General features: G+C 46.7%; 1 protein-coding gene across 3 annotated transcripts; it reads left to right on the forward strand.

The window, feature by feature from the left end:
* Positions 1–1,816: 1,816 nt before the first annotated feature.
* On the forward strand, positions 1,817–19,755 carry LOC101722119 (eukaryotic translation initiation factor 3 subunit C). Of its 3 annotated transcripts, none has more exons than XM_004856058.4 (21): positions 1,817–1,928; positions 2,054–2,185; positions 3,526–3,591; positions 3,691–3,880; positions 4,777–4,902; positions 5,175–5,229; positions 5,355–5,464; positions 5,810–5,937; positions 9,025–9,184; positions 9,316–9,419; positions 9,863–10,004; positions 10,175–10,300; positions 10,435–10,528; positions 11,475–11,665; positions 11,897–12,121; positions 16,198–16,561; positions 18,775–18,934; positions 19,016–19,081; positions 19,159–19,246; positions 19,331–19,493; positions 19,585–19,755. In XM_004856058.4, exons 2-21 carry the CDS (start codon positions 2,085–2,087, stop codon positions 19,665–19,667), a joined length of 2,742 nt encoding a protein of 913 aa, XP_004856115.1. In that variant the 5' UTR covers positions 1,817–1,928; positions 2,054–2,084; the 3' UTR covers positions 19,668–19,755. The 3 variants fall into 3 exon arrangements, with proteins under 3 accessions (XP_004856115.1, XP_004856114.1, XP_012931899.1); XM_004856057.4 differs by having other exon boundaries at positions 1,846–1,958; XM_013076445.3 differs by having other exon boundaries at positions 1,846–1,958; positions 5,355–5,458.
* Positions 19,756–21,590: the final 1,835 nt, after the last annotated feature.

The following is a 21,590-nucleotide window of genomic DNA, read 5'->3' on the forward strand; positions in this document are numbered from 1 at the left end:
GGAAAAAGCGGCCAGGTGCCCTAGCGTGCACACAGTAAGTCCCTGGCTGGTGCCTGCAACCCTCTGCAAGCTTGGCCAGCCCAACCCTGATGGTCTTGTCATTGACCATGCAGATTGACTCCTTGTGGTCTGTGGCTGCCATGACCTCTTAGGACATTGACTTCCTCCTTTCCAAAGTGGGACAATATTGCCCACCTTGCAGGGTTATTATGAGCAAAAGAAGCAATCATCCAAAGGAGTCTCAGGAAATACATTTTATGTTTACCATATAATGGAATGATATTCTCCCAGTAAAAATAGAATGAGACGCTGTTGTGGTTTATATCTACATGTCCCCCTAAAGCCTCATGTGCTCGTGGGTGGGGATTTGGGAGATTCCTGGATCATGAGTGCCTGATACTGGCATTCATTCATTGATTGGCTTAGCACAGTTCTGGGTGTGGATGATGGATTTACTGAAGAGGGAAGACCCACCCTGGGTGTGCATGGCACCAGCCAATAGGCTGATAGCCTGGATGCAATAAAAAGGGAAAGAAGAAGGAAGGCTGTTCTCTCTTGCCTGCACTGCCATGGACTGTTTCTGCTCTGCCATGCTACCCTGCCTTGGAGCCAGCCGACTATGGACTGAAACCTTTTCTGCCTTAACTTGTGGGTATCGGGTATTTCATCCCAGTAACAAGAAAGAAACTAAAACAGACACAAGCCGTGTGACAAAAACACTTTCAAAAGTGTAAAATATTGTAGTCTATGCTAAAACCCTTGCTGAGGGTCTCTCCTATGCATCTGGATTTAAATCCTCAGGTTTATAAGGACCCACATGGGTCTAGTATTGCCTACTTCTTTGTTATGAATGCCTTGCTCACTTTACTGATGGCTTACTGGCATTCTCTTTATTTTCAGAACCCAGCAAAACTCATTTCTGCCTCAAGGCCTTTGAACTTGTTTGGAATTCTTTTCCCTAGATGATCTTCTGCATGGTTCCTTCCTTGTTGTCATTTGGAGCCTGGTGCAAAAATCACGAGTCTTGACCCCTCTATCCATAAAGAACCTTCCTCTAACCAGTCGCTTTTATTGTGCTTTACTAGTATTATTATGTGGAATTTTTTGTTTACTTGCTATTTGGGCTGGGGATTTAGCTTAGTGGTTCCACCACCTGCATCACAACCGCAAGGTCCTGAGTTCGATTCCCGGTACCAAAAAAAAAAATAACCAAAGCACTTGCTAATTATGTCTCTCCACTAGAATGTGAATTCTTTGTAAAAGCAGGAGTCCTTTGCATTTTGCTCACTGCTGTATGCAGCATCTAGGACACTGCTCATTCACAATAAATACTATTTGTGGAATGATGAATGAATGAATACTAGCTAATATTCCCCGCTAATTTTGCACAACGCACTGCCCAAATGCTTCACGGTACTGTTATTTTATTCTCATAACTCCCTATGAAATAGATGCCATTATTGCTTTATTATTAATTTCTTATTAATTAATTAAATAATTTATAGTTTGGGGAAACCGAAGCAGAGAGGTTAGGAAATTTGCCTAAGGAAATGGTGGAGCTGGGATTCCAACCCTAAAGGTCTGAATGGAAGTTTGCTCTAAGCCTAGCTCCAAGCATCTAGCAGCCCATCAGTATCACGTGGGTGCTGCCCTTACATTCTGATTCTGCAGTTCAGGGATGACGCTAAGGTATTTCGTGTTTAAGTCCTGCCGCCCAGGAGCGGTGGTTTCAGGAAGCAGCTGCAGTTTGCCGAAGCCTTACAGCCAACCTCTAGCTTCTCTCCTCCTACCTGCGGCGCGAAGCCTGCTGGGAGTTGTAGTCATCCCCCGTGATTCGTCAGCGCTTCCCGGAAGTGACGCGCGGTCCGCCTCTTCCTCTCGGCATTTCCGCTGTTTCGGCTTCGCCGTGGGTCTCCAGAGCTCAGGTGGTTAGTATATCTTGAGGCTCGTGCTTCGAGGTAGGAGACTCGGGCGGGGACAGTGAGGGGTCAGGGGTGGGGAGGTGGTGGCCCGAGTCCCTTCCTGTGACCCGTGACGCTCCGGCTCTCCTCAGGTCGCGGCCGCAGTCCCTCAGCGCCACCTCCATGTCGCGGTTTTTCACCACCGGTTCGGACAGCGAGTCCGAGTCGTCCCTGTCCGGGGAGGAGCTCGTCACCAAACCTGTCGGGGGAAACTACGGCAAACAGTGAGTCGGAGGGGCTGCGCCGCGGGGTCCCGGCAGGAGCGGGTTCTAGGGAAGGTCGGGGTTTACGGGCGAAGCAGCGTAGGGAGGACGTCCTCGCTCTGGGCTGCTGAGGGTTCTCCCCCCGCCGTCGGGTACGAGGGGGAGAGTCGCAGAGCAAATTTCCCCTGGCTCGGACTATTGTGTCAGCTTTTAGCCGGCCTTAAGTCTGCAGGCTCGCCGCCCAGCCCTCACCCCCGCATCGCTTTCCCTTCTATCCGCCTCTTCTCCCTGCCTCTTCTCCCTCTCTGCATCGATCAGTCTTAACCAAAATCCAAAAATCATAGCTCTTCTTACCTGTAAGAAATCGTCATTAATCTCACGTTGCTCATAGAGGGAAACCCTAAACGTTTGGTTAATGTCTGGAGCGACTCCTGATGTAGCTTTGAAATCCAGCCGCCTGTCTCTGCAGGCAGGTTCCCAAATATTTATTAGGTTCTTGTTTACCTCCACTTAGACAGCCTTCCCTCATCTCTGCAAATACCCTTTGAAACAATGCAGTGCTAGTTTTCAAACTTCTCATTTGCATGCCACTTCCATTGTTCTTGCCCTATCTTTGTTCTACTGTTCAAAAATCTATGTATATCCACACACTGATGTATATGTACACCAACGTGAATATGATTTTACAACACTGTCACAAATGAAAAATTAACACTTGCATAAAACAAAATATTCAGGAAAGTTAATAAAATGGAAAGAATTGAAATACTGTTGCTTGCCGAATGCTGAGTCTGTATCTTGATGTCATAAAAAATATTAGCAATGGAAGCATTAAAAGACATTGAAACTCTGTCTTTGGCCTTTCCTCCTTTGGGAAATGTTGCTTTCTGGGACCTTGAGGTATCAGCTCCATGAAGCCTTTTCCATTCATTATAGTTGAAGTGCCCTTTTTCTCTACATTTTTTCTTTTAGCACTTAATAGTGATTTGTGCCTGTTTGTAATTAGTTGTCTCAGAATAAATAAGTATTCTTCATTTATTTTTGAGAAGATGGATGCTGTGGTTTTTGTATGTGCTCCAATTTGACAAAAGGCTTTAGATGAAGTAGACTTAAAAATATAGTTGTAGGTCCGGGGATTTAGCTCAGTGGTTCTGCTGCCTGCCTCACAAGTGTAAGGTCCTGAGTTCAATCCCCAGTACCAAAAGAAAAAAGATAGAGTTGTACAAGATGAGTCTGTGGAGAGCAAGTTAAAGACCTGGGTGTGGTGTGGATGACCTGAGTCCTCAGTTCTACCTGCTGCCTCTAAGAAAAGATAGTGGCACTAGGAATGAAGGTTAATGACCTCTGGTACTTCCAAACAGGCCATTGTTACTGAGTGAGGATGAAGAAGACACCAAGAGAGTTGTCCGAAGTGCCAAGGACAAGAGGTAAGGCCATGGGAGGCTGGTTGATGGCAAGAAGCTGGGAGCAGCGGTGAGTTTTCTCCACTGTGGACATGTTTTGTGTGGTGTTGGCTGCCACTCCAGGTTTGAGGAGCTGACCAACCTTATCCGGACCATTCGTAATGCCATGAAAATTCGAGATGTCACCAAGTGCCTGGAAGAGTTTGAGCTCCTGGGAAAAGCATATGGGAAGGCCAAGAGTATTGTGGACAAGGAAGGTGTGCCCCGGTTCTATATCCGCATCCTGGCTGACCTCGAGGACTATCTTAATGAGGTGCAATGCTTGTGGGTAAAGGGGATCTAGAAAAAGGTGAGGGACTAGCCATGATCGTAACTCCCAGGGATCATGTCTGTGGGTTCTTTGCCTATTCGTATACAGTGTTTTCTAGAATATAGGAAATGAGATAGAGCTAAGAGAGCAACTTTTGTTTTGCTAAGAACTTGATTGAATTTGTGCTTATTACCACCTCTTAATGGCTTTATACTTTTATTTGTTCGGGGTTTTTTTGTTGTTGTTGTTTTTGGTACCAGGGGTCGAACTCAGGACCTTGCGCTTGTGAGGCAGGCACTGGAACCACTGAGCTAAATCCCTGGCTGTTTGGGATTTTTTTTTTTTTTTTTGGTACCGGGGATTGAACTTGGGACCTTGTACTTTCAAGGCAGGCGCTGGAACCACTGAGCTAAATCCCTGGCCCAATGGGATTTTTGAGATAGGATCTCACTTTGTATTTCAGGCTGGCCTTGAACTTACAAGTAATCCTCCTGGAATGGTGGGATTACAAGTGTGTGCCCAGCTTATGGTTTTGTACTTTCAGTGGTGATGTATAAAGGATCTTCAAAAAATAAGTTACTGTAGGGCTGGGAATTTAGCTCAGTGATGCTGCTGCCTGCCTCGAAAGCTCAAGGTCCTGAATTCAATCCCTGGTACCAAAAATAAAGTAAGTTAATGAGCTGAGTACATAACTCAGTGGTAGGGTGCTTGCTTGATGTGTGTGAGGCCTGGGTTCAATCCTCAGCACCACCAAAAAAAAAAAAGTTAATGAATGTGGTTAATAAGTACAGATGATATACAGATTGCATGACAAAAAAAAGTCATAGTGAAGCCTGAAGTTTAGGGAACACTACTAAAGTCTTAGATCATTTTCTCCCCTTCTTGCCTCTTGCCTTTAGCTTTGGGAAGACAAGGAAGGTAAGAAGAAGATGAACAAGAACAATGCCAAGGCTCTCAGTACCTTGCGCCAGAAGATCCGAAAATACAACCGAGATTTTGAGTCCCAAATCACAAACTACAAGCAGGTGGGGATGCTAGGGGGAGACTTACTGAACTGGGGAACAGTGACCCTGGTACTAAGAAGAACGTTAGTGGCCAGGGATTTAGCTCAGTGGTTCCGCCGTCTGCCTTGCAAGCAGAAGGACCCTAGTTCTATCTCTGGTACCAATAAATAAATAAAAGAGCATTAACAAATGGAAATGTGACTGAACGTAAAACAATGACTGAACTGTCAGATGAAGGGATGTTGGGTTGTGGTTGGCAGGTTTCCTTAATTCTCTTATTCCCCTCTGTCCAGAACCCTGAGCAGTCTGCTGATGAAGATGCAGAGAAGAATGAGGAAGATTCAGAAGGTGAGAGAGGGCACCTTGTGTGGAAATAGCTAGGAAGTCCAGAGCTAGAGGTTTCATTGGCCTGGGGTCTTAGTTGCCCTTTAATCTTGGTGGTCTGGCATTTTTCTCCCCTCCTTTTCTGCCAGGCTCTTCAGATGAGGATGAAGATGAGGATGGAGTCAGCGCTGCAGCTTTCTTGAAGAAGAAATCAGAAGCCCCTTCTGGAGAGAGTCGCAAGTTCCTCAAAAAGGTGGAGGTTAGAGCCAGGGTAAAGCTGGGGATAATTTGCCTGCAAGAGACCGTGTGGTTCTCTGAGGAGAAGAAAAGACTCAGAGTGGGTGGGGCTTAATGGATTCTGATTTGGGAATGGGCTTCCTTTTAGAATAGAGTGCTGAGGGAACTGAACTGGAATTTAAATGTTGGGCCTGGCTTTGGAAGGTGTGTGCAGTGGGGAGTTGTGACCCTCTGGGCTCCAGCTCGACCCTGAGTCCTTGAGGAGCAGTTACTCTTGCTCTGCCCCTGAACCCCCGGAGCTCTGGTGACGAGGAGAACAGAGGCCAGTGCCCTGCCTTCTCCCTCTGACTCTTTCCTCTCCTCAAAGGACGAGAATGAGGACTCGGAAGACTCTGAAGATGATGAGGAGTGGGACACAAGTATCACATCTTCTGAGTCAGACTCGGAGGAGGAGGAAGGGAAACAAACTGTGCTTGCCTCAAAATTCCTTAAAAAGTAAGAAAAGGAATGGGAACGGGGCCGCAGTGAGATGAGTAGAAAGCCTTTGTCATCTTGGAGGTTGTTGCTTCTTCCTTCCATGGAGTCCTTCTGGGAAGGAGAGGCCAGCCACTCCCCTTGTACAGCAGACTCTCAGAGTCAGGTTTATTAATTAGCTGATATCACAAGCTGATGTTATCGGAATATGAATTTTGAAGTTCCAGAGGCCAAATGTTTAACTGTATTACTTGATGCATGTGGATGGAGTGGAAATCTCACTTTGGTGTCTATTAGCTGTGTGAGATTGAGTAATCATTCTCATCTATAAAATAGGGCAGGAACATTGCCTCCCAAGATAGCTGTGGAAGTATGCAGAGGTAGCCAGGCATGGTGGTGCACACCTGTAATCCCAGGGCGTTGGGAGGCTGAGGCAGGCAGAGTGCCATGAGTTTGAGGCCAGCCTGGGCTACGTAATTCAAAGACTGAACTGAGAGACCCTGAAAATAAAACAAAAAAATGTTCGTAAAGGAGTAGGTTTATCCTCAAGAGCTTTAGTCTCTGATGTGGGCTAAGACTGCATGGCAGTGTTAAAGCACTTTTATGATAGGTAGTGGATATGGGCAGAAAATACGAGGACAGTCATAGCTATTACAAGAAATATTTACAACTTGTATTTAATTTTGTAATCAGGCTAAACCTACTTAAGAGAATGTCTGTAATAATCAGTTTGGTGAACTTCAATCAAATGATTTTTTTTTTTTTTTATTCTTTTTTTTCTGGTATCAGGGATAGAACTCAGAACCTTGGGCTTACAAGGCAGGTGTGGTGCCACTGAGCTAAATCCCCGATTTGTTTCTTTTTAAATAGACAGTCTTGCTATGTTGTCCAGGCTGGTGTTGAACTGGATTCAAGTAATCCTCCTTCCTCAGCCTCCCAGGTAGCAGGGACTACAAGCACCTGCTTGTGACTTGTTTCTTTTTTTTTTGGTACCGGGGATTGAACCCGGGTTCTTGGGCTTGCACTGTGACTTGTTTCTTCAAGTCATCATCATCATCTTAATGATGTTTTTTCCTAGAGTATTAAGTTAATACAGTATTTATTGCCCAGGCTTAGTCTTCACTGACCAGTGTTTGAGATCAGTTTTCTTTCAGATTAATTTTAAGGAGTATGTTAGTTTGGGGCTAAAACAGTTAAAAATTTTAAAGTAAGCTATTTCGACCACATTAGGTTACATAATGAGGTTTCTGAATTTGTAGCTGGGGTAGAAATTCTTAAGTATAAACTGATGATGGGTGTCAAGGACCCATTCTGTTAAGTGACCATGTGAACAACAGATTTTTGTTTTGAAACTTGGACAGTTAACCACTGAAAAGATGAGCAGTGAGAAAAAGTAGAAAAGACGACATAAAAGAAGTACAGTAGGACGAAGTGCTCACCTATAATCTCAGCACTTGGGAGGCTGAGACAGGAAGATCTAAAGTTCAAGTATTGCTTGGGCAATTTAACAAAACCCTCTCTCAAAATAAAAAGGGCTAGGGATATAGCTTGGTACAAAGGTCCTGGATTGAAGCCCCTGTACAGGGCTGTGGGATGGGGCAAGTAGGAAAAAAAACACAGTAAATCTTTAGTCTCAATTGCGGATCTGGATGTGAAGGTTTTGAAAGAGTTGGCATCATGTGAAATCTTAGTGGTGCCATCTGCTTCTGAAGAGTTCCTCTGCGTCTAGAGGCTCTGTGTCTGAGAAAGAGACTTCTTTTGTTGGTCTCTTAATCGTCGGCCCTCAGCTGTGTATAAACTTCAGGACTGTAGGTGGCGCTTGTAAAGACGTATAACTGATTTATACTCTCAATATAAACATTTGTGTTCTTGTTTCTCTAACACCGTGGGAACTTACCAAGGGATGATCTATGCCAGGAGAACTCAAACTCAAGTTCCAGGTCTTCAATTGGAATTTCATATCGCTTTTCAGTTATGGATCATAGGATTCTTACATCTAAGAGTGAAACTAGACCAAGGAAAATTCAGGTCATTGGAAGCACTAATTTCACAATAGCATTGTCTCTTCAGCCTTTGGAAAGCTGTAGGGATGATATGGACCAAGAGGTTTCAGTTTAATGAACAATGCTTTGTATATTTGCCAAACCTGTAAATGGGTTCTTATTGTTGGGGAGCAACAGGGAAAGGCCTTCCATAGGCCTCGAGACTTAAAGCATTAGTCTCTTGGCAGGGGAGATCTTAACCCAGCCGGGAAGGTCATAAACTATTGCTAACCATACTCAGTGCTTCTGAGCACTCTAAGTCAAATCCACTTACAAATATTCAAGTGCTTCTTTATGACAATCACAGAAGAGGATTTGTTGAACCTTTCTGGAAAGTCTGCTGGCAGTCTCAAAATATCTTAGTCTTTCTCAGGCATTTTGTTGTATTGGACAATTTTTTGTTTTTCTTTTAAAATGTAGAATTAGGGCCGGGGATTTAGCTCAGTGGTTCCGCCGCCTGCCTCGAAAGTGCAAGGTCCCAAGTTCGATCCCTGGTACCAAAAAAAAAAAAAATGTGGAATTAGATTAAGCAATTGTCATGAGAGGAGAGGAGGAAGCCTAGGAACAGCAGAAAATTTTTTCACCTTATTTTGAGTTGGTGTCTAGTACAAAGGTCAGTCTGGGTAGAGAAACTAGTACCAAAGAAAATAACTTAGGTTGTTTCTGGGTTTTGTTTTTTTTTTTTGGTACTGGAGATTGAACTTGGTTCCTTGTGCTTGTGCAGCAGGGGGTGAAACCACTGAGCTAAATCTCTGGCCCCTTAGGTTTCTGGATTCTTCAGAAAACCCTAGCAGTTACTTTAGGTGCTCTGTGGCAGGTTGTCTCTGTGTCTGTGGTGGCCTGGTCAGTGGGCAGTGTGTATCCCTCAGGATCTGAACAGGTGTATGTGATACAGAGTCCAGCAAACTCAGATCCTCCCGGGGTCTGACTTTGCTTATGGTTAGGGTTGCTCTGCTCCCCAGATCGTAGAGCGCAGCTTGGACCCTTAGCAGAGGAACAGAGGTAGTTCGTGGGAGGAGGGAGCCTCAGGGGAGGGCACTGGTCCTTCATCTCCCCCTCGCTGCAGAGCCCCTACCACAGAGGAGGACAAGAAGGCGGCTGAGAAGAAGCGGGAGGACAAAGCCAAGAAGAAGCATGATAGGAAATCTAAGCGCCTAGATGAAGAGGAGGAGGACAATGAAGGCGGGGAATGGGAAAGGGTCCGAGGTGGAGTGCCCCTCGTGAAGGTGAGGGTTTCAGTGCAGAACAGAACTGGGACGGTTTGGGACAGTATGCATGTGCCCTCCTGGTCAGAGTGGGAAAAAGGCAAGAACAAGTTCTTGTTGGCATGCACATGACAGGCTGTGTGTTGGTCTAGGAAAAGCCAAAAATGTTTGCTAAGGGGACTGAGATCACCCACGCTGTTGTCATCAAGAAACTGAATGAGATCCTTCAGGCGCGGGGCAAGAAGGGAACTGATCGGTAAGATTCATTGGCCCAGGCTGTGAGGTTAGAGAGTAAAAGCTCTTTTTCTCCACAGTTCAGGGTCGGGAGGGGAACCGTTTTGGGAGAATCTGTGTGGCTGTAGTGGAGGAACAGTATGCTTGGGACATACCTGTCCATTTTCTGTGGTGTATTCTCTGTGTGACTTTAACCAGTCCCCTAGCCTTTTTAGGACAGTTTTGCCATCTGTAGAGAGAATAATGTTCACCTCTAGTGGTTAAGTGCCTGAAAAGAATGGTGGATATGAAAACATTTATACCATTCTAGGATTGTTAGTGTTATTGCCTTTTCTGTTGGAGATTTTAGAGAAGAAGCAAGTGTACAGATTGTAAGGATAAGGGAATCAAATGGGCTTCCTTGCTGGAAGAGGGCATCTGGGGGTGTGTTGTCCCCAAAGCCTTGCCCGTTCTGTACCCCTCCAGTGCTACCCAGATTGAGCTGCTACAATTGCTGGTCCAGATTGCCGTTGAAAACAACCTGGGGGAGGGTGTCATCGTCAAGATCAAGTTCAATATCATTGCCTCTCTCTATGACTACAACCCCAACCTGGCCACATACATGAAGGTGAGGGCACTGAAGAGGAGCTTGGAGACAAATGTGCCTAATGTCTTAAAACTCAGGGATTTGTACACAGCCTTGACAGTTTAAGGCCCTGTACATTCTGGTGCAGGAATTCTTGGGAGGCATCTACTTACTCCACCCTCATGTGACTTTGCTGTCTGATCTGTTGGCAGCCAGAGATGTGGCAGAAGTGCCTGGACTGCATCAATGAGCTGATGGACATCTTGTTTGCAAATCCCAACATCTTTGTTGGAGAGAACATTCTGGAAGAGAGTGAGAACCTGCAAAATTTTGACCAGGTGAAGGGAGGAATAGGCATGGTGCCTGGAGGCATATGTTGTTTGCTTTGGGAAGGCTCTGTGGAGATAAGAGTTGAGATTTAGGACAGAAGCCTGGGCTAATGTGTTTATTGCTCCTTTGCTTTCTTCCTCAGCCTCTGCGTGTCCGGGGCTGTATCCTAACTCTGGTGGAACGAATGGATGAAGAATTTACCAAAATAATGCAAAATACTGACCCTCACTCGCAAGGTCAGCCCTTGCACAGCACTTGCACAGAGGACTGGTGGAGGTGCAGGGCCCCCCTCCCGTGGATTCTGGAGTCCCGGGAGGGGTGGGAATTGCATCTTATGCTCCAGGGTGGCGTTGCTGGTCTAGACACTGCTTTGAGAGCCATTTGGGTTAAGGCCTCTTTTCACTTGGTTGGTTTAGTTTGCATCAGAGGCACTGGGCTGGCAAAGCACAGTATAGTTTACTCAGTGCCAGTGAATGTGCCCACTCAGTCTTGAGTGGTGATGAATGAGGCAGCCAGAGGTCTCAGGGCTCATGCAGCTTCCCTTTGCTATTAGAGAAGGGCAGTCCCACAAACAGCAGCAAGGTAATAAGGTAATTTTAGGGCCAACAGTGTAGCTCGGTGGTAGACCCCTTGCCTAGAATGGATGAGGCCCTGAGTTCAATCCCCAGTGCCACCACCAAAAAAAAGATAATTTTAGTTAATGCGAAGTGTGAATTAGACATTAAAGTAGAGCCCTGAGATAGAAAGTGACTGGTGTGGTTGGTGGGTGCTTTAGATATGGTTGAAGAAAGCATCTCTGGGCAGGGGCCATTTCAGTTGAGATCCAAGGAGAGTCAGTTGGGAAAAATTTGCTAAAGAGCATCTCGCAGAAAGAACAGAAGATGAGCTTGGTGCTCTCTAGGAATAAAGTGGCTGTGCACAAAGACCAGGGGAATCAGGAGGCGAGGCAAGTGCCAGACCTTACTGGCTGTTGAGGGCCAAGGTTAGCAGTTAGGATCGTTTTTCCTAAGTCACAGGAAAGCAAGGGTGTACATCCTGGGAGAGACCGATGTTTTCAGGGCACAGTGAATACTTCTCTGATGAGTGAAGAAAACAAAGCAAGGTGACTGGGTTGACTGGGGACAGAAGGCTAAGGAAGCCCAGATACTCAGCTGAGGTGAGGGTGGGTTCTCTCACTACCAGAGTATGTGGAGCACCTGAAGGATGAGGCACAGGTGTGTGCCATCATCGAGCGGGTACAGCGCTACCTGGAGGAGAAGGGCACCACCGAGGAGATCTGCCGAGTCTACTTGAGGCGCATCCTCCACACCTATTACAAGTTTGATTACAAGGCCCATCAGCGGCAGCTTACCCCTCCTGAAGGTTCCTCAAAGGTGAGCCCTGGGCGGTTGGTGGTCAGAGATGTGTGGATCTCTCTCTCTTATTTGATTGTTAGGACTTGATGGCAAATCTTTCCTAGAAGTAGAACTTCCTGAGGTGTAGCAGGGAGGGAAGTGGATTAAAATCAGGTTGGATAAAGTTTCAGCTTGGATTGTGAGGACCTGAGCCTTTTAAAACCATTGTCCTTGCCAGTATCTATTTCCAGCAACTTTCCTTTCCCTCAGTCTGAGCAAGACCAGGCAGAAAATGAGGGTGAGGACTCAGCTGTACTGATGGAGCGGCTGTGCAAGTACATCTATGCCAAGGATCGCACAGACCGGATCCGCACCTGTGCCATCCTCTGCCACATCTACCATCACGCTCTGCATTCCCGCTGGTACCAGGCCCGTGACCTCATGCTCATGAGCCACCTCCAGGACAACATTCAGCATGCAGACCCACCAGTGCAGGTAAGCTGAGGAGCCAGGCCATGTCCTCAGCTCTGACAGACTGGCCCAACCGGAACAGTGCAGGTTTAAGGAGGTGCTTGGTTTTCCCCAGATCCCAGCATTCTCTCATCCTCTTCCACGTCAACACATGTTTTGTACTCTTCCAGTAGCGTTCGATTCATGTGGTATAGAGAATATATTTCCTGGTTCAGCCAATGTTTATTTTACATACAGTGTGTCTCTTTCGGAACATTTGGAGATTATCTTGCCTAGAAAGCTGAAAAAGAACCTTGAATAAGTTATTAAATCAGGAGGGAAGATAGGGACCCAAATGCAGGGTGATGTGTTGAAACACCACACAGCCATAACAACTGGTTTTTTGGGGGTGGGGGTTTGAGACAGGGTCTTGGTATGTAGCCCAGTCTAGCCTTGAATTCTCTATGTAGCTTAGGCTGGCCTTGAACTTGCGGCAATCCTCCTGCCTCAGCCTTCCGAGAACTAGGACTACCTACATGTGCCACCACGCCCAGCTACAACTAGTTTAGTGTGCAGCTTTATTTTGAGATTTTTATATAGAGAGGAAGTACTGAAGCTACTTCTGAGTTGTAGATCCTCTTACTGTGTGTTTAAGACAATTGGGAAAGGAAATAGTTATATATGGAACATTTAAGTGAACCTGTGGTGGTGGTAGTTTGTTTTTTTTTTGGTATCGGGGATCAAACTTGGGACCTTTCGCTTACGAGGCCGGCATGGTGCCACTGAGCTAAATCCCAGCCCCTGTGGTGGTAGTTTTTAATAACAGTACTGCTCTCTGTTCTCGTAGCCTCTTTCATGAAATGGTCAGTCAACTCTTTTGGCCATTTTTAAAAATGGAATTGTTCTGTTTTTTTGTGGGTTTTTTGTGCTGTTGTAGGAGTTCTGTATACATCCTAGATAACCACTTCTTTGTCAGATACGTGTTTTGCAAATATTTCTGTGCAGACTGTGGTTTGCCTATTCACTTTCTCAAGCATGCCTTTTGGTGGAGTCTAATTTATCCTTTTTTTTTTTCTTTTCTGTGGTAGTGGGGATGTAACCCAGGGTCTCATGCATGCTAGGCAAGTGGTCTGCCACTGAACCTTACCCTCCAGCCTTTTAAATTTTGAGACTGGTGATGCAGAATTGCTCAAGCTGGCCTCAGATTTGGGATCCTCCTGGCTCAGTCTCTCCTGAAGTTGGGATTATCAGCATGCTCCACCATGTCTGGCTTCACTTTTTTCTGATGCAGTTACTATTTTCCTGGTTCTGTCTGAAAAAAAAATCTTTGCTTACTTACAAATCATGAAAATATTTTTTTCTTGTAAACATGTATGATTTTAGCTTTTACCTTTAAACTTAAAATTCATCCTACTTTAATTTTGAATATGGTGTGAGGTTGGGCTCAGCATCATTTGTAGCGATTGCTTTCCTTCCCTGTTCCATTGCTTTGGTTCCTTTGTAGAAACTACATGGAAACCGCACGACTCTGTCAGAGTGGGAGTACCCCTGTCTTCTGCTACCTTCTTGTCTGCCCTTGTGCCAGTCCCACACTGTCTTGATTGCTCTGCCTTTATACAATAGTAAGTCTTGAATTCAAGCAGTGTGAGTTTTCCAACTCTGTTCTTTCTCAAGATTGCTTTGGATATCTAGGCTCTTTTCATTTCCACATAAATTTTGGAATTAACCTGTCAGTGTTAACAAAAAAGCCTTAGGATCAAATTGGATTTATAAATCAAGTCTAGGAGAATTAACATCTTACTACTAAACCTTTCAACCTTGCACATTCTGTGTCTTATTTTATTTTTCTCTTCATTGTTTTATAGTTTTCAGTGCAGAAAATTATTCCTGTGTTTTGCAAACAGTTTTGGGTTGTTTTTTTTTGGTACTGGGGGATTGAACTCGGTTCCTTGCGCTTGTGCAGCAGGTGGCGAAACCCCTGAGCTAAATCCCCGGCCCCTGCCATTTTATTTTTTAGAGTCACTTCTTAAGTCATGTGCTCATTCACTTTGGGAACTATTTGCATGTGAGTGCTGATGTCAGCCTGTGAATGCTGACAGTGGAAGGAGTACCTTCACTGAAAAGCTGGGGAAGAAGCGTGACTTTCTTATTTTTGTAGATCATGAAAACTTTAAAACCTAAGTGTGCTGAGGTCTTTTGTTGCCTCAGCAGATGAAGTGACTAATAGTTTTAATTCAGATTTATGATATTATCTAAATCTTGATTTGTGTATTTACAATCTGCATGTAGTATTAGTAAAGCAGATAGCTTTTAGTTCCATATGTGTACCGTCCCCCCCACCTCTTTCCACAGCCCTTAATTACCAAACTTTGTAAACTCTCATTGTAACGTTACAACCATGTTTTGTTGCACCAGTTTTACACATTTTATAGAACAATACTTATTTTTCTGAGGCAAAGCAGAGGTATATTTCTCAAGGTTTTTGCCGCTTTATTAGCAGCATTTGATGGAGGATCTTTTATACATTTGTGATATGTTGTGGGGTGTGTTTTGTTTTGTTTTAAAACAGGGTCTCTCTGTGTAGTTCAGGCTGGAGTCAAACTTCTATGTAACACAGGCTGTCCTCAGACTTGAAGCAATCCTCCTGCCTCAGCCTTCTGAGTGCTGGGATTACTGGCATGTGTCACCACGCCCAGCTTACAGGTTTCACGTTTTCTACTTAAAATACTGTCACCTGCTTGTAGGTACAGTTGTATTACTGCAGATTGTCCCTGATTTGGGATGATTCGCATTAGGGTTTTTGAGCTCTGCTCTCTTCCTAGGCAAGCAGACTTCCTTTTTAGGCTTCTGGTCATTTTGCAGTGATTCAGATGTCTAAGGCAGTGCTGAATAAAGGTAGTGTGAGAACATGTTGCCTGGCTCCCACTTTGAACAGGGAAATAGCTTTTCCCTGTAAGTAGGAAGTGCTACTCCCCTGCCCACCGTGATACCAGAGGTTCAACCCAGGGCCTTGCTCTGAGCTACATGCCCAGCCCTTTTTTTTGGTGGTACTGGGGATAGAATTCAGGGCCTTGCACTTGGGAGGCAGACGAGGCAGGCATGGCAGGTGCGGCACCACTGAGCTACATTCCTGGCCCTCCAGCCCTTATTTTTTTTTGTTTTTTGGTACCGGGGATCGAACTCGGGTCCAGCAGGTGGTGAAACCACTGAGCTAAATCCCCAGCCCCCTAGCCCTTATTTTTATAAGCTTTTTTTTTAGGGGGTGGGGGGTTCAGCCCTTATCTTTTGAGACAGCATCTCATTAAGTTGCCCAGGTTGGCCTTGAACTTGCAGTCATCTTGCCTCAGCCTCCCAAGTAGCTGATCTCGCTCCATTTTTGCCCTTGTGTCCCCTTGGTCTCTCTCCTGTCATTCTTAATGCAGCAGCCGGGCTGAGCCAAGTCATGTTAGCTCCTTCTTGCTTCAGACCCTCCCTAGCTTTCCTCCCTCGAGATCCCTAAAATGCCTTCCGCTTGCCCATCCCCTAGCTTGTGATGACAACTCTTTCCAGCCCAGCCACACTGCCCTTTCTGTTCCTCAGGTGTACCCGGGACAGTTCTTCCATTGGACTATTACCTTTATTTTTCCCTTTTTTTAAGAATGCTCCTTCTTCCCATAGATAGCTACATCACTGGCTTTCTCTTCTTTAGGTCCTTATTCATGTATTCTTTTCAAAATAAGGCCTAATTAGATCAAATTGCAACCCACCATCACCGTACCAGCTCCCATTCTAATTCCCTCCCCTGTTTTTTATTTTTCTCCCTCATGAATCACCATCCTCGTAGTGTGGTTATTTTGTCCTTCATACCTCACATCTAGAAGTCCCATGGAAGGGCCGGGGATTTAGCTCAGTGGTTTCGCTGCCTGCTGGGCAAGCGCAAGGACCCGAGTTCAATCCCCGGTACCAAAAAAAATAATGAGAATTTTCATAGACGTCCCATGGAAGGCAGGGCTTGTCTGCTTTGATTTTTGTCCCCAAGCCATGGCCTGGTACTCAGCACATACTAGGTGCTCTAAGCATATCTTCTGAATAAAGAACTCTCCTGGGATGTCAACTCTGAGTGGGTCATCCTCTGTCCCCAGATTCTGTACAACCGCACCATGGTGCAGCTGGGCATCTGCGCCTTCCGCCAAGGCCTGACCAAGGATGCGCACAACGCCCTGTTGGACATCCAGTCGAGCGGCCGGGCCAAGGAGCTTCTGGGCCAAGGTCTACTGCTGCGCAGCCTCCAGGAGCGCAACCAGGAGCAGGAGAAGGTAGAGCGGCGCCGGCAGGTGCCCTTCCACCTACACATCAACCTGGAGCTGCTGGAGTGCGTCTACCTGGTGTCTGCCATGCTCTTGGAGATCCCCTACATGGCTGCCCACGAGAGCGATGCCCGCCGACGCATGATTAGCAAGCAGTTCCATCACCAGCTCCGGGTGGGCGAGCGACAGCCCTTGCTGGGTGAGTGGGGGGCTCTAGTGCAGCCCCCTTCCTCTGCCCTTCATGATTAAGGTTGGGGGAATTAAAGCAACCAGGTGTGGTGGTCTGTGCATGGAATCCCAGCACTGGAGAGGCTAAGGCAGGAGTGTCACTGCAAGTTCAAGGCCAGCTGGAATACAAAGCAAGACCCTGTCTCAAAAGAGAGAGAAATTAAAAGAACTCAGTCTTCTACCAGGTGATTCCATTTGATTTAATAATACCTCCTCTGTCTGGCACTGTTCTGAGTATTTTATAAATAATAGCTGATTAGGGCCGGGGATTTAGCTCAGTGGTTTCGCCACCTGCTGCGCAAGCACAAGGACCTGAGTTCAATCCCCAGTACCAAAAAAAAAAAAACCACAAATAAATAATAGCTGATTTAATCTTTGTTAAATAATCTCTGTGATAACAGAGGGCCGGGGATGTAGCTCAGTGGAACTCGCCTGGCGAGGGCAAGGTCCTGAGTTTGAACGCTGGTACCAAAAAAAAAAGTGCTGTTATTACCCCCTTTACCCCCTTTTCCTGATGAGAAAAACCGGGGCAGAGAGAAGTGACTTGCACAAGTTTAATTCAGCTAATATGTTCCTCTAGTCTTTTTTTGCTCTTCATGCATGTTGTATTTATGCCAGGCCAACTAGAGTCAACACTTATTCAGTAATTTGCCAGGCACTATTGTGCACACCTGTGAGCTCAGCACTGAACGAGGCCAAGGTAGAAGGGTCACAAGTTTGAGGGTGAGTGTGGGCTGCTAGCCTGGGCAATTAGCACCTGAGACTGTTTCAGCCTGGGTAAGTTAACAAGACCCTGACTCACAACAAAAACTTTTGCATTTTTAAAAATTTTTTTTGAGGTACAGTCTCCCTATGTAGTTCATTTGTGGCCCAGGGTGGGCTCGAACTCACGATCCTCCTGCCATAGCTCCTGAGTGCTGGGACTACAGGCATGCACCACCACGCCTGGCAACTAAAACATTTTTTAAATGTCTGGGGATGTAGCGTAGTGAAATAGTGGTACTGGGGATCAAACTCGGGGGCACTGTACCACTGAGCTATATCCCTAGCCCTTTTTCTTTCGAGACGGGCCATTGCTGATTTACCTAGGCAGGACTTGAATTTGTAATCTTCCTGCCTCAGCCTCCACGTAACCAGGAGCCAGGATTACAGGCATGTGACACCACACCCTTCTGGTGCAGTTGGTGCACAGCAGGACTTGAGTGAGCCAAGCTGCTGCCGGGGTCCATCCCTTATACGTTCATCTTCTACCACTCGTGTGTCGGTCATGCCCAAGTTCAGGTGCCCCTTACGCAAACTTTGTTGAGCTTACATAAGGGTAGTTTATAGGGAAATGTCTAGTGAGAATCTGAATTTTTACACATCTGACGATCATGGTGGCTCTGGCAGGCCTGGCCTACCTCCTCACAGAGCTGGGTTCCATGAGAGCTGAAGTAGAAGCAGTCAGGAAGGAAGTGTTAATGGAGGCTCATCCAAGAGGGCTGCATGTCCCTCCGTGCACTTAGCCCTCTTCATGTGTGTCTCTCTGGGTCTGTGTGCATATATCTGAGCTCGCAGTGCCTGTTCCCGTGTCTGCCACATTTCACATGTGCCACCCGTTTGTAGTCTCACAGCTTTAAGACTTGTCTGCCCTGAATTCCAGGAACTCCTGCTGGCCCGTGTTCCTGCTGTCTCTCAGGATAGTATTTAGGGGCCCAGATCCACGATCAGCATATCCAACCTATGATTTTACAGAGAGTTTAGACTGAGGCTTTAAGTGAGCTAACTCTAAAGGATAACAATAAATGTATGGATATGTTGGAAATCATGAAGACAGTGAGTGAAGTTGGGTAAAAACCATTCTAGTCAAGTGTTAGACTTGTTATTTTAGGCCAAGGAGCCAGTGAGAATCTGATGAAAGCTTTGGATGCTTTTCTCAGGAAGGTGCACATAGGGTTAGCCACACTCGCGAGTCAAGTTTCCTAAAGGCCACCTGTGGACCAGGTTAGCCCAGGCCTAAATGAATGCAGATACTAGTGACGGTATAATCCCACGGCTGGGCAGTGGACAGCTGGGAGAGTCTAGTCCAGCTGTTTGCCTTTCTGACCTGTGTTCCTTCTCAAACTGCTTTTGGGGCACTGTACCCCTGAGCCACACCCTCTGCCCAGGGTCCTCGGGGCCCTGTCTGATTCCCAACCCTTTCAGGTCCCCCTGAGTCAATGAGGGAACATGTGGTTGCGGCCTCCAAGGCCATGAAGATGGGCGATTGGAAGACCTGCCACAGTTTCATCATCAATGAGAAGATGAATGGGAAGGTTTGGGATCTTTTCCCTGAAGCTGACAAAGTCCGCACCATGCTGGTTAGGTGAGCAGAGGGGCACCATGGGTGGGGAAGGAGGGACTTTTGGTCTCCTTTCCTGAGGACCCCTTTCTGCCCTCCCCACAGGAAGATCCAGGAAGAGTCGCTGAGGACCTACCTATTCACCTACAGCAGTGTCTATGACTCCATCAGGTGAGGTGGGCCCTGGGGAGGCAGAGGGCCCTGTCTGTGGTCGGGATCCTAACCGTTGCCTGCTGCCTTCCTCCCAGCATGGAGACGCTGTCAGACATGTTCGAGCTGGACTTGCCCACCGTGCACTCCATCATCAGCAAGATGATCATTAACGAAGAGCTGATGGTAAGGTGGGCGTGGTGAGTGGGAGGTGGAGTCGTGGAGGTCAGATGGCAGGGCCCAGTCACCACTTCCTCCTGCTCCCGGCAGGCCTCCCTCGACCAGCCCACGCAGACGGTGGTGATGCACCGCACTGAGCCCACTGCGCAGCAGAATCTGGCTCTCCAGCTGGCTGAGAAGCTGGGCAGCCTGGTGGAGAATAATGAGCGGGTGTTCGACCACAAGCAGGGCACCTATGGTGGCTACTTCCGAGGTGAGTGGTTTTACTCCCCCTGCTGTCAGGGTCCTGGCCCCTGCTGCCTCTCCCCTGGCCCTCACACCCTCCCTGCCCTTCTCTCCCACAGACCAGAAAGATGGCTACCGCAAAAACGAGGGCTACATGCGCCGAGGTGGCTACCGCCAGCAGCAGTCTCAGACGGCCTACTGAGCTGCCCACTTCTGTTCCTGTGGCCCAGACCACTCAGCCTTTCAGTCTAACCACGCTGGTCAGTCAATAAAGGTCTCTGGAGTTGTCAGTTTCTCACTGTTTTCTGGCACTACAAGGGCGTGTTGGACTCATTCATAACTCATTGTATTTCCACGCTTCTACCACACCACAGCCACAGGCTGAGGATGCAGAATGGATTATGTACACTCCTGACTTCATAAGGCTTGCTATTCGGATATTTAGCAGAATATTCTAGTAATGTGATAAATTATAATGGCATGAAAAATACGGTGTATATATCAAGTAGGGTGTTGCTGTGGGTTGTAACATCAGGAAGCCATAAGAAAGGCAGTAGAGGTGTCCCTAGTGGGGAGAAGGGAGGTTAGTCAAGATCACTGGTCTGAGTCCTCTGTGGACCCGTGTGGATCCACGACAGAGTTGGTACTGTAACTCAGAGTAAGCACTGAGAGCCAGGCCTCATGGCCTACACCTGTAATCGCAGCACTTTGAGAGGTGGAGGCAGGGGGATCGTGAGTTCAAGCCCAGCCCAGGCAACTTAGCAAGACCTCATCTCAAAAATAATAAGGACTGGGAATGTAGCCAGTGCAAAGGCCCTGGGCTCAATCCCCAGTAAGAGGGAGGAGGGATTAAGTATTGAGAAGCTTGGCTGTTGCTGTGGCTTCTAAGTCTGCTCATTTTCATAATAATTTGTCCGATTCTTGTTTGTTTTATTTTGTGAACGTACTGATCCATGGTAGATTGGGAACTTGGCAAAGCTGGCTCTTTTCCACAATTGAGAAACACTGTTGTAAGTGTAAAGGACTGAGGGTATGGGAGGTGTGGATCATGTGCAGCAGGTAAACTGAAGGCTGGATGGGCCCTCAGCAGGGTTTTGATGCTTTGGGCTTTTGTGGACACATGGGTCCAGTTTAAGAAAGCTAATAGAGGGCTGCAGATTTAGCTCAGTGGTTCCGATGCCTGCCTCACAAGCACAAGGTTTGGAGTTCAATCCCGGTACCAAAAAAAAAAAAGATAATAGAGCAACATTGTAGAGTATGAGATTGGAGGCAGAGAGCAAAGCTGCCTGGAAGTTTGGGTGGGGGGAGGACCAGGGGGCTGTGTGTCACCAGCATGGAGAGGTCTGGGGCTGGGAGGAATGAAGAATGACAGGCCTGACTGGAGGAGCAACAGGAAAGAGTTGTTAGCAAGAAACAGGTGTGAAGTATTGTGTATGTTTAGGGTTACAAGAGCATGTATGCATGAGCTGCCGATAGTGGGGGTTTTGTTTTACAAGTTTTACATTTGAGGTGGCTTTGGGACAAACGCAGTTATAGGTAAGCATTTGGGCGATGTGTTAATTCAACTGTAGGATAAGCTGCTATTACAAAAAAGCAAACAGTGATTCAAACAATTGTTTTCATGTGACAGCCCAGAGGTAGATGGGTGTTCCAGGCTGGGGCTAGGTAACAAGTTACCTACCAGGAGGTCATCTAGGGACCATGCCCCCTGACTGCTGCTCCACCAGCCCAATCCCTGTTGAAACCCGTGGAGAGGGAAGAGAAGTTGGAAGTCTGGAAATTACACTGCTCTTATCGAATTAGTCTCATCCTCTTACAACCCTGTAGGGAAGACTGAAGTCCCTCTAGCTAGGTAGTTGCTCCTTTAAGCTTGGCATTTTATTGGTGACAGAGAAGGGGCACAATTGTGAACCTAACCAGAAGGGCACAATTGTTTGGGCTCTTGGTGGTCTTGTTTATTGCAGAGCTAAGGAGCTCCATCTCAGAGGAGCACTGCACCGCTGAGCCACATCCCCAGGCTCAGACATAAAGGTTTTGAAGTGAGTTGCTTAAAAATGGTTGTCCAAACTTTGAGTAGTGGGTAACGTCAGAGCCAACAGTGTTAATTGCTTATGCGTTGGTGTTT

The sequence above is a fragment of the Heterocephalus glaber genome, unplaced genomic scaffold, assembly GCF_053883595.1.
Source record: "Heterocephalus glaber isolate CG9 unplaced genomic scaffold, H.glaber_assembly_v1.0 deba00000943, whole genome shotgun sequence".
Lineage (NCBI taxonomy): Eukaryota > Metazoa > Chordata > Mammalia > Rodentia > Bathyergidae > Heterocephalus > Heterocephalus glaber.

Excerpts from the sequence above, each read along its gene's own strand:
- LOC101722119 (XM_004856058.4), top strand. The coding sequence starts at position 2,085 with ATGTCGCGGTTTTTCACCACCGGTTCGGACAGCGAGTCCGAGTCGTCC. Across the intron at positions 10,301-10,434 it reads ACCTGCAAAATTTTGACCAG|CCTCTGCGTGTCCGGGGCTG; the intron begins GTGAAGGGAGGA and ends TTTCTTCCTCAG. Across the intron at positions 19,247-19,330 it reads TCATTAACGAAGAGCTGATG|GCCTCCCTCGACCAGCCCAC; the intron begins GTAAGGTGGGCG and ends TGCTCCCGGCAG.